At 45.0% G+C, this 12,642-nt stretch overlaps 1 protein-coding gene across 3 annotated transcripts in view; it reads right to left on the minus strand.

Moving 5' to 3' along the window:
• Positions 1–2,175: 2,175 nt before the first annotated feature.
• Positions 2,176–12,642, minus strand: part of LOC132581320 (uncharacterized) — a 37,938-nt gene continuing 27,471 nt past the window's right edge. For 2 of the 3 annotated variants that reach the window (XM_060252513.1, XM_060252510.1), the window contains one exon: positions 2,176–3,066. In XM_060252513.1, coding sequence (XP_060108496.1) covers positions 2,920–3,066 — 147 coding nt within the window. In that variant the 3' untranslated portion in view covers positions 2,176–2,919. The remainder of the gene's footprint in view (positions 3,067–12,642) is intronic. The other variant, XM_060252511.1, reaches the window with a different exon arrangement.

Genomic DNA, 12,642 nt, shown 5'->3' on the forward strand with positions numbered 1-12,642 from the left:
TGTTAAGGCATTATGGGGCGTGTAGCATGTTATCTTGTGCTAGGAGCCTGGGGACCTTTTGAAAAATGTGTGTGCACCGTCCAAAACCGCCCTTAGAAAACCCAGATTTCATTCCCAGCTGTGCTTTTACAAGTTAATCTAGATTCTATTATCCTGCGATTGTCTCACATTCTGTAGTCAAGAACCCCAGCTTCTGAAAAATGGAATGAATTACAAAGGTTAGGATATTTTTAAATACTTTACTCTGATTGCAAATGTAATAATATTGTGCTCACGGGGGTTGTGTGGTCCAGGCGGAGGAACGCACTGTCGGTCATTGGGTTGGAGTGAAGAGGGACAGGGGGATGAAAGCCACCTCTTTCTTTGGTGGAGCTATGGGAGAGGAATGAGATGGCAATTTCACCTCCTTGGCCTTACTGCAGCCTACAAATCCACGGGTTGGAAGGGACTTGGGAGAGAGAGCTACACATGAAAACTGCATTTTGGGTATGGAACAGTTGAATCCGTGCCGTTGCCTGTAGTCAAAACAATTCAAAGAAATTCATTTTTGGATAAGTAAGATGAATATTGGGCTATGGTGTATGGATGTATTTGTGTGCAAAGGAAACGCAATCGGTTGGTGTTCATGAGCAATGATGGTCTGCAAGCGTGCGTGAGTCAGTATAAGTAAACGTGTGGAATGGCTGGCCAGAGACCCTGCATCTAACATAACCAAGTCTTGCTAGACAAACGTTTTTTTCCGCTAAATTATCATTATAGCCAAATTGGAGGCCAGCTTCAGAAACAGAGTTCCAGAGCCCTTTCTCTCCTATTCGCAGACCCCCTCCTTACCTTTTAGGAACGTCAAGCAGTTCGATGGCACCAACACAGTTAAAGCTATTTGAAGAAGAAGATGAAGAAGATATTGGATTTCTATCCCGCCCTCCACTCCGAAGAGTCTCAGAGCGGCTCACAATCTCCTTTCCCTTCCTCCCCCGCAACAGACACCCTGTGAGGTGGGTGGGGCTGGAGAGGGCTCTCCCAGCAGCTGCCCTTTCAAGGACAACCTCTGCCAGAGCTGTGGCTGACCCAAGGCCATGCTAGCAGGTGCAAGTGGAGGAGTGGGGAATCAAACCCAGTTCTCCCCCCACAACAGACACCCTGTGAGGTGGGTGGGGCTGGAGAGGGCTCTCACAGCAGCTGCCCTTTCAAGGACAGAGCCTCAGAGCGGCCTACAATCTCCTTTCCCTTCCTCCCCCACAACAGACACCCTGTGAGGTGGGTGGGGCTGGAGAGGGCTCTCACAGCAGCTGCCCTTTCAAGGACAACCCCTGCCAGGGCTACGGCTGACCCAAGGCCATGCTAGCAGGTGCAAGTGGAGGAGTGGGGAATCAAACCCGGTTCTCCCAGATAAGAGTCCACACGCTATTTGCTGCAGGGTACGCGAAACCTCGGCAAATGCTGAGTTAAAGGAAAACCCTGGAAAACTAACTGGGCATAACAGAGCTGACAAATCGCTGACCTGTGGTTAAGTAGGCAAAGGGAAGCGTTTGCTGGGGGACCAAGAGGAGGATGCATCCCTGAGTCAAATGTCTCCAAGGACTTCGTAGGCTGAGGCCTGCTAGCAACAGTCCATTCAGCCTGGGTAAGATTCAGGGTGCTGCTGTCTTCATCCGTTCTGATGTCACCTGATTGCCTTTCCACAGCTAGGTCAGAGCCCCTCCCAGTCTTGATATGTTTCTCCCCCCCCCCCACCATCTCTTAGATGACTCACTGGACCAGAGAGGGAAGTTCCAGACATTTCCTCATCAGATTGTTGTAGTTTAAACAACGGCATTGGGAACGACATTTGAAAAGCTTATTTGCCAAAGAAAAAAAAAAAGACCTCTATTAACAAAAATCAAAAGTTATACTTTACAAGATTGTCTGCGCTCCAATGGACAAACGTTTAGGCAGGATCAACAAAGATGTCCGTCACCATCTTCCTCCAGGGGAGGAGTCTCCTCTTTTCTTTGCACATAAACATTTCTCAGCTATAGGGTATGGTCTAAAGCTTGGGCTGTTAACTCTATTTGCCCATCTGTCGCAAATACCTACTGCAGAAAAGTTTGCTGCACAGGACACAGATCCTACCCGTTGTTAAACCATCTATCTTGTTTGGACTTGCAAAACTGTCCTGCAGCATCGTGGGGGTGGGTAGGAAGTGGAGGAGAATCCCACTGGAATTTGTCCAAGGGATAAGGCTGAGTTGATTGAGACAGTTGTCGGGCAAGATACATTCATTCCGTCACTCAAAGCTCCAAGTCACTTATCAAGAGTTCAACCCAAAAGACAATGGAAATGCTGTCCTTTTGAGGTTTAATACTTCGAAGGTTTGGCAGTTCTTGGGGGGGTTTCACAGAGGTGCCTTTTTAGCTCATAGATGCTCCCTGTGTGTCCTCCAAGGATGTTCTTTGGTTAGGAAACTTTGTCTGTTTAAAAGGACATAGTAATCTTCTGACTGGCTTTGTTTAATATATCACTCCCACAGGAGCAGAAGTTCCTGAAGCATATGTACTTGGCTCATTTATTTCTAGGGCAGGAAAGCATCCTTAAGGTCCAGTTTTCTATACTGGGTGGCAGGGCTCCCTGGATCTAGACCATTCCAGATAGCGGTTTCCCCAACCTCTCATCCCTCAAAAAAGAAGAGATTCTATTCTTCAAGTCATTTCTTCCATTACATAGCAATTTTCAGGCTCGGTTCCAGAGAGATCTTGCGTTGTTCATTCTCAGTGCTAGCAAAGAACTTGGCTGACTTTGTCTGGAATGTTCTAGACCGAGCACTTCCTTTCAGCTACTGTTGCACTGGGAAAAGGGTTTAGCAGAGTGCATTGTGGGACGGAAACCCACAAAGCAAATGCTTCGTGCTGTCCCAGAGGCGGTTGAGGGGACTGACCCAGCCTATACGGAAGTGTTTCTGTGAGGCTGGAATGTGGGCGAGGCTTGGAGCATGTCAGGCAAGCTCTGTCTGGCTGACAACTCTGAACCTGCTCCAGTTCCTGATAACGCTGCGGGATACCTCAAGGCCTGTTCATAGGGAGGTGGTAACTGTGGGGAAAGAAAGGAAATGGAGTCTATTAGCCTCCTCAGACATGACCCATGAGTGATTATAACATTGCTTTTGCCAATGCTTTGTTCAGATATACAGCGGTGGGGAGCTGAGCATGGGGTGGGTGTCATTTGCTGACACGGATGGTCCTTTGATGAGAATGAAGTCAATGTTATAACCATAGGTCATAACATAAACATCAGACAGAGACATGCATGAGAATGAGCAAACAGCGTTACAACACACTTGAGATACAGATATAATCTATAGATTCCATTTAATCATTATTTAAAATGTACCCAGTACTCATCGCTGCTTAAAAGTGAAGGCTACAATTTAAATAAATACCTTATGAAGCAGAGGATATGAACTTTCTGATTTTAATAAATAAAAAAAACATAAAAGTAGCCATTTTGAAAAAAAAGTAACGTAAGGGAGTGCATCTGCCTGTAAAAAAGGTAATGTACTCGTCAGAGCCTAAGAAGTTAATAACAAACTGACCCAAAAGTTTAAGAACATAAGAGAAGCCATGTTAGATCAGGCCAATGGCCCATCCAGTCCAACATTCTGTGTCACATAAGAACATAAGAGAAGCCATGTTGGATCAGGCCAATGGCCCCTCCAGTCCAACGCTCTGTGTCTCATAAGAACATAAGAGAAGCCATGTTGGATCAGGCCAATGGCCCATCCAGTCCAACACTCTGTGTCACATAAGAACATAAGAGAAGCCATGTTGGATCAGGCCAATGGCCCCTCCAGTCCAACGCTCTGTGTCTCATAAGAACATAAGAGAAGCCATGTTGGATCAGGCCAATGGCCCATCCAGTCCAACATTCTGTGTCACACAGCGGCCAAATATATATATATATATATATATATATACACACACACACACACACTGTGGCTAATAGCCACTGATGGACCTCTGCTCCATATTTTTATCTAAGAAGTTTACTTCTTATAATTCCAAAAGGTGGGCGATCTAAACATAGTGCTTCATATCTTGACATGAACATAACGGTACGAGCAAAGCCATTGCTCTACAGAGATTTTATGAAATCTGCCAAAAAGGTAGGTAGAAGGCATGATCTGGAAATATACACTTGCAAATGTGTTCTCGAGAGAATTATTAGGTCATTTTTAAAATGAGAGAAATTTTAATTTTTCTTGCATTAAAATTTCTTCCTCAGTGTCCTCAATGTACTGATCAATTGTGCTATTGTCCCTTATGAAACCGGCTTGTTCTGGCTTTAAAAAATAATATGGTTCATTCTTTCTAGTCTTCTAATGTTAAAGCCCTATATGGCCAGGGTCCTGAATACCTTAGGGACCGCCTTTCCCTGCATATGCCCCAGCGAGCACTTCGGTCCGGGTCTCAAAACCTGCTGACAGTCCCCAGCATCAGAGAAGCGAGGCTCAAATCAACAAGAGTCAGGGCCTTTTCCGTTGCTGCCCCTAGCTGGTGGAATGAGCTGCCGGATGAGATCAGGGCCCTGCGAGAGCTATCACAGTCCCGCAGGGCCTGCAAAACAGCACTTTTCCGCCATACATTTTTATAATGATAACATCTGCAGCAGCAGGATTGGCCCATAGAAACATCACCGATGGTCTACCTCTTTATGTTATCGCGATCCTAGGAGCTCTGAGAATGGCTAACCACCATTCAGATCGCTGTCTGAAACCTTGATACCAGCATAAGTAGATGTTTTTAGAAATTGTTTTTATGTTTTTATTGTTTTATTTTATTTGGTCACACAATGTAACTGTGTGACCTCAAATTTGTGAGCCGCCCTGAGCCTACCTTGGCAAGGAGGGCGGGATATAAATCAAATAAATAAATAACTTGGCTAAAAGATGACAAATACATAACTTATATGATACATCCAAAAGTCTGATTGAGTGATAGCAGGATCTTGTCTATTACCCTTTTAATAAATTTGGATAGATAATAATTTTGTTTCCAGTAAGCAGTTGTTATCAGTTTCAGAAAGAGTCTTATTAATATTGGGCACAACCAGTGGGCATTAAGTTATATACTTCAAGGGGACACCAAGTTGCCAGGTCCAACTCAGAAAATATCTGGGGACTTTGGGGGTGGAGTTGGGAGACTTTCCCATTCCCTAAAATAAATAACAATACAGCAGTGCAGTTTCCCTGAACAGAGACTTCATTTTCTCATCCCCCAGCAGCTAAACTTCCACTAAATGAAAGTGAACCCACACACTCTCACAAAACAGCCAAAATAAACACAGCAAGCACAAACTTTTGTGATCTCACTGGGGTAATTCACTCACATTACTGAATATAACCATCTGCTGTATTTCCACCAACTTTTTCAGACTAATAGGAAAATGAAAGAACAGCCTACAGGGTGGAGTTTTCCTCAAACAGAGGAACTGAGAGCAAAATGGTTGTCTCTTCATCCCACCCCCCTGCAGCCTTCCTGCCAAGATTTAAAGACACACACACATTCAGAAACACAAACAGTTACAAACCTCTTCTAAGCCTGCGGAGGTTTGAAGGCACATGGTGGTTGTTGGGGCGGGGCTTCTCCCTGCCGGCCAGCTGGCTGGCAGTGGGGAGAAGCCTGAAAAACTGGGGGATCCTCCGCCCAGACCTGGGGACTGGCAATCCTAACACCAAATCTTCCCCAGGGGCTTCCTTTGATGAGGACAATTCCAGAATGTAATGAAATAAAATTTCACTGAATCAAGAGAGGTTGTAAGTAGCAGGGAGTTCATTAGATTTTTGGTAGTTGCTCTCCCAGAACTTGCTCTTGTGAATCTTTTTTTTTTTTGTAATTATTAATTTAAAATATTGGTTTGATCAACTACTGGCTGCTGTATTTTTTACTGAATGCCTTCCATGCTTTTTGCTTCTTGATCCTGGTATGTAAAAAGGCGTGACCTGAACCTAGCCAGGTGTGCATTTAAAAGGAGCCCTGCACCACAGCAGACCTTACTGGGAGCAACTGGGCTGTCTAGATGGGGATGCTGAAATGAAAGCCCCTCCCACTGGATGTTTATGAACCATTTTGACCCAGTTTCTGTGATGGAAGTAGACAAGATCCTGGGATGTGTGAAGGACACTACTCATGCTCTGGATCCTTGCCCATCCTGGCTGCTAAAGTCATGAAAGGATCACATAAACAAGCCCTTAGTAACTGGTTAACACTTAACCACTACTCCGGTTTGGTGTAGTGGTTAAGTGTGCGGACTCTTATCTGGGAGAACCGGGTTTGATTCCCCACTCCTCCACTTGCACCTGCTGGAATGGCCTTGGGTCAGCCATAACTCTGGCAGAGGTTGTCCTTGAAAGGGCAGCTGCTGTGAGAGCCCTCTCCAGCCCCACCTACCTCACAGGGTGTCTGTTGTGGGGGAGGAAGGGAAAGGAGATTGTGAGCCGCTCTGAGACTCTTCGGAGTGGAGGGTGGGATATAAATCCAACATCATCTTCTTCTTATCTGGGAGAACCAGGTCTGATTCCCCACTCCTCCACTTGCACCTGCTGGAATGGCCTTGGGTCAGCCATAGCTCTGGCAGAGGTTGTCCTTGAAGGGGCAGCTGCTGTGAGAGCCCTCTCCAGCCCCACCCACCTCACAGGGTGTCTGTTGTGGGGGAGGAAGGTAAAGGAGATTGTAGGCCGCTCTGAGACTCTGTCCTTGAAAGGGAAGCTGCTGTGAGAGCCCTCTCAGCCCCACCCACCTCACAGGCTGTCTGTTGTGGGGGAGGAAGGGAAAGGAGATTGTGAGCCGCTCTGAGACTCTTTGGAGTGGAGGGCGGGATATAAATCCAATATCATCATCATCATCTTCTTCTTCATATATCAGTCACTAAATCAGGGCATATTCCCTTAATCAAAGATTAATCCCATATTCCCTTATCCATCCACTGTTGTAAAACCAACCATATAAAAATGATGTGGTCAATAGTCCCTCATATACCCTTCCTAGGCAAAGTGATTGAGGCAGCAGTAGTGGACCAACTCCAGGTCTTCTTGGATAACTAGTGTTGCTAAGCTCCAGGTGGGGCTTGGAGGTTTCCCAGCATTACAACTGATCTCCAGACAACAGGGATCAGTTTCCCTGGAGAACATGGCTGCTTTGGAACATGGACTCTTTGATATTATACCTTGCTGAGGTCCCTCCCCTTCCCAAACCCCGCCCCACCAGGCTCCTTCTGGAAAACTCCAGGAATTGCCCAACCTGGAGGTTATTTAAAAATTAGTGCACCTAGAAATGTAAAGTGACAAGTGTGTACCATACAGGTACATCTATCAGAGCCAGATATTGCAGCCGTTTCTTGCTGCATACACACCTCGTAGCAAAGCTGGGCTTGCCGCATAGTGCACAAAATGGCCACGTGTCTGTGTTCTTCTTTTAAACTAGCTTCTATTTTTCCTAGTTGGAAACACTGCTGGAAAAGCATTGCCAGTGAATGGAAGGAGAAATCATTCCCATCACGTATTTTCCCCTCCCTGCGGTCTGCAAATTGTCCTAACTTTCGTTGGAAGCTTGTTCCTGTCTGAACTGGGTGATTATTAATATGGCTAGAACCAATTCCTCTGCTTGGCAGCAGTTTTTCCTACAGCCACCACCGGGCCGGGGGGCGGAGGGGGGATGTACTAGTGGCCAGAGCCTCAGTTTTGTGTGTTTCCCTGGGAATGGTACAGTAGAGAATGCTCACATGCAGATAAAAAAAAGGAAAAAAGTGGCTGTCTTTTGTAAAGAGTTAAAGATTAAATGCTATTGTGGTTCCATTAACTCATTTACCTCACTATCTCTTATTGGCCTGTGATGCAGCTTGTTTGAATTCCGAACGCAAAACTGGCACCTGGTGTGATGGGTTGATTGGGTTCACAGAAGGACATTAGAGCAGCACTATTGGAGAACTCTGATTGAACGTTTATGCACCTGTGACGCTCCAGTATTGGAAAATCTATGCCATTGTATGTGTATACACGATGAGCTTAAGTAGGGTGAATTTGTTAGCCAATATGCATTATGATGGTGATTTGTCTAACTTTTTAAACTCTTGTCAAATCTAGAAAAGGAGGTCACTCGTGGAACTGCTAAATTTGCAGTGGCTGCACAGACTTGGATCCACCACAGCATTTCCACCATTCACTGACTTGGATCCACCACAGCATTTCCACCATTCAAAGGATCTCCAGACTAAGGATGTAACTGTCTTCCCCCTCCAAACTGCAGCCCAAGATGCCCCCCAAACACTGCTCCTGGGAGACAGGGGACCCTTGAGCTCTGCAGGTGGACATCCTTCTGTCCACAGAAACCCTCTGCTGGATCAGTTTGGCGAGGGGCCCTGGCTTATTGGTAGAGCATCTGCTTGTCATGCAGGAGGACCCAGGTTTAATCCCTGGCACCTCTATTTTACAAAATTGAGTAGTTAAGAGATATGAATGACCTCCATCTCAGATCTGGGAAAGCCACTGCCTGTCTAAGTAGACAATACTGACTCTGATGGACCAATGTACTGATTCAGTATAAGGCAGCTTCATCCAATTCAAGAAAAAGTACACTGTAGATATGCTCAGGCAAACCTATCACAGTGTTATGATGTAACTTCTCAAAAATAGCTTTAAGGAGTCGTATAATCTCTTTAGGTTTCATTTGCTGACCGTTCTTGTTTTAGCGACTGCTTCTGATTTTATGTGCTGACCCTTGATGTTGTGCAATAAAACTCGGAAGAGCTTCCAGTATAATAAACCTTTGCCCGTTCTGTCTTGATTTGCCATCTGATTAATCAGAGAATTATTGGGCTGGGGGATACTTCAAAGATCATCAAGCAGAAATAACAGAAATGGAAGTGGAACTGGGACAACAGGCAGGTACTCCAAACCAAACAGCAAGATGGCTGGGCTCCCTGTACTTTTTAACTGGAGAGCCAGTTTGGTGTAGTGCTTAAGTGTGTGGACTCTTATCTGGGAGAACCGGGTTTGATTCCCCACTCCTCCACTTGCACCTGCTAGCATGGACTTGGGTCAGCCATAGCTCTGGCAGAGGTTGTCCTTGAAAGGGCAGCTGCTGGGAGAGCCCTCTCCAGCCCCACCCACCTCACAGGGTGTCTGTTGTGGGGGAGGAAGGGAAAGGAGATTGTGAGCCGCTCTGAGACTCTTCGGAGTGGAGGGCGGGTTATAAATCCAATATCTTCATCTACCTCACAGGGTGTCTGTTGTGGGGGGGGAGGAAGGGAAAGGAGATTGTGAGCCGCTCTGAGACTCTTCGGAGTGGAGGGCGGGATATAAATCCAATATCTTCATCTACCTCACAGGGTGTCTGTTGTGGGGGAGGAAGGTAAAGGAGATTGTGAACCGCTCTGAGATTCTTCGGAGTGGAGGGCGGGATATAAATCCAATATCTTCATCTACCTCACAGGGTGTCTGTTGTGGGGGAGGAAGGGAAAGGAGATTGTGAGCCGCTCTGAGACTCTTTGGATTGAAGGGCGGGATATAAATCCAATATCTTCATCTACCTCACAGGGTGTCTGTTGTGGGGGAGGAAGGGAAAGGAGATTGTGAGCCGCTCTGAGACTCTTCGGAGTGGAGGGCAGGATATAAATCCAATATCTTCAATATCTTCATCTAACTATTGTGTAGGAAAGGGACTTTATTCAGGTGTCGTTTCTAAGGAAGGGATGGGGAAAGCTGCATCAGCTCATCTGCTCAAGTTCCATCTTCTATGCAGCTAGGAAAGGGCAGGATCCCTGTCACCCACCTAGGTCACCAGAGCTTTGAGATAAGATCTGATGTTCTCCAAACAACTCTTAACATAGCAGGCCACAGTTACTTGGGGACAACATGCCTAGGTCTATGGGCCTCTAAAGTTAAAAGTAAGTTTTTATAAAGCCGAGGACATACAGGGTTAAAATTATGGGGGGTGGGGGGTGGGTGGGAAGGAGATCTACTCAAATGGACAGTTCAAGATTGGCTCATTGTTAGGTAGGGTTGCCAGGTCTAACTCAATAAATACCTGGGGACTTTGGGGGTGGAGCCAGAAGCAAGGGTGTGAGAAGCACAACTGAACTGCAAAGGGAGTTCTGGCTGTCACATTTAAAGGGACCGCATGCCTTTTAAATGCCCTCCCTCCATTTGGAATAATGAAGGATATGCGGCACCTTCTTTTGAGGCTCATAGAAACTCACCACCTGGTTCAACCTTTTTGAAACTTAGGGGATATTTTGGGGAGAGGCACCAGATACTATACTGAAAATATGCCTTGGCCTCAAAAAATAGCCCCCCCCCCAGAGCCCCAGATACCAACAGATCAATTCTTCATTATACCCTATGGAAATCAGTTTCCACGGGGTATAATGTAGTGACCATCAGACATTTCCCTACCCATCCCCGCTTTCTGATGACCCTGAAGCGGGGGGAGGGCCACTAAACCCTGCCCCCAAATGAAGATTGCTAAGACCAGGAAACCACTGTGTAATAACACTCATATCTTCATATTATATTTTATCTACGTTATTCAAACAATTTCACACTAAATATATTTTTACCATTCAAATTTAACCAATGTATACTATATCTTTGAAAAATATTGCTTGTATACATGCAAATTGCCACTATACAGAGTTCCTCAATATCAGAAGCAAGAATTCAACTCGTCCATTGTTTTTCATAGCTATAATGTGGTTTTGAAATATTGTTATAATTTCATTTTTTCAGTTTTAATAGTAACGGATTGTTAATTTTTTTAGTTCCGGTGTAAGTTTGCAGCCAGAGGAAGTGGTCTATGAAACACAAACTTTACCCAGGAATCATGTAGCCGCACCTGTTGAACAGAAGTCTTACTGCCTAACTATGCGTCAAGTTCTGATCTGGTCATCATCTGCAGACTTCAGTACAGGATTTTTGCAGCACATTAGCAGGTGGAAAAACCAGTATGATGTTTCCGCATTGGATAAATGGACTATCACTTTTAAGATTTGATGGACTAGTTGAATTGTTGCTTCTGATATTGAGTGACTCTGTATAGTGGCAATTTGTATGTATACAAATAATATGTTTCAAAGATATAGTATAGTATAGTATAGTATAGTATAGTATAGTATAGTATAGTATAGTATAGTATAGTATAGTATAGTATATAGGTTCAATTTGAATGGTAAAATATATTTTAGTGTGAAATTGTTTGAATAACACAGATAAAATATAATATGAAGATATAAGACTGTTATTAAACAGTGGTTTCCTGGTCTTAGCAATCTATACACTGTGGTTTCCTTGGTTTCCAACTGGGGATTGGCAACGCTACATTAGGCCATGTCTGAATTTGTGCTAGGGAATGTTCAACTAGCATATGGAAGGGTAGTAACAGGACAGTGAGCATATATCTATTGTTTTAAAACATACATTTATGAAATGCACACAACTTAAAATACTCCTTAGCTGCCCTTTCCCTATTTGGGGCTGAATTGATTTTGGCCAGGTAAAAGTGTCCAGCATTATCTATTTATAGGAGCAGGGATGGGGGGGGGAACTCCTCTCTGGGCCTTTAATTAAGGAATCTCAATAGCTGGTCCTATCCTAGGGGCTTATCCCTTATCTTCCTAGGGTAAGCTCTCTGGCCAGAGCATTCATATCAGTCATCTGTCAAGCCCTTCCTTTCTCCAGACATCTCTCAGGCTTCAGAGGCCCATGAAAATGAATCTGAGAATTGGGGGTGAGAGGGCATTACTCTTACTGCCATGCATGAGGGCAGGTGTGTAATCTGAGTACAAAGACTTGAAATCCGAAACTATAACATGGACTCCCTCCCAACACGTGCTCCTGCTTTTCCACTCCAGGCCTCCTCTTATCTAGGTCGTGGGCTGTTATGAGGGTTCGCCTATCTGTGGGAAAGCAATAAAGTGCCCAATAGAAACTTGTACATAAAGCTTAAGAGTGCTGACTTGCACTGCAGTAATTACTTCTTGATACGCTGACTATAGGACTAGGCCATCAGAATCAACTGAACAATCTGAATATTTTAATGCTTTCCATATTTTGGTCCTGGCCCCAACAGACTGCATTGCAGCCAAGTCCAGTAACAATGCAGTCCTATGATTTCAATGGGCTGGAGTCAGGAGTAACTGTGCATATGATTGTGCTGTTAGGAAACTGGATCCCATGAGCCATCAGGAGAAGGTACTGGTAGTTGCCCATCTTCCATCTGTCCAGCTTCCCCAGCGTCTCTTCTGTCCCAAGGGCAAGTTTATTCCTGAGGTTCTCAAACCTGTGTGGAGGAACCTGGGGTGGGGAGGGGAAGAGGACAAAATTGCTCCCTTCTGTGTCTTGTATGTGTGGAGTTTTGCTGATGAAAGAGGAAGGAGGGAACTACATCACTTCCTTCCCACAGTGGCTTTCTGACTTGCATGGCTATTACCCCACACAGGTCCCATGACCCTAGGAATAAACTTCCCCATAGCCAGAAGGAACTGTTTGGGCAAGGAGGAGGCTGGAAAGACTGGCATTCTTGCACAGACCTTACAGGGCCTTTGCACAGAGTATTTTAATTCATTCATGTATTAAAACATTTTTAATTTTTAATTGAGAAGTTCCAGTATTCTGCT

This window comes from Heteronotia binoei, chromosome 13, assembly GCF_032191835.1.
Source record: "Heteronotia binoei isolate CCM8104 ecotype False Entrance Well chromosome 13, APGP_CSIRO_Hbin_v1, whole genome shotgun sequence".
Taxonomy (NCBI): Eukaryota; Metazoa; Chordata; class Lepidosauria; order Squamata; family Gekkonidae; genus Heteronotia; species Heteronotia binoei.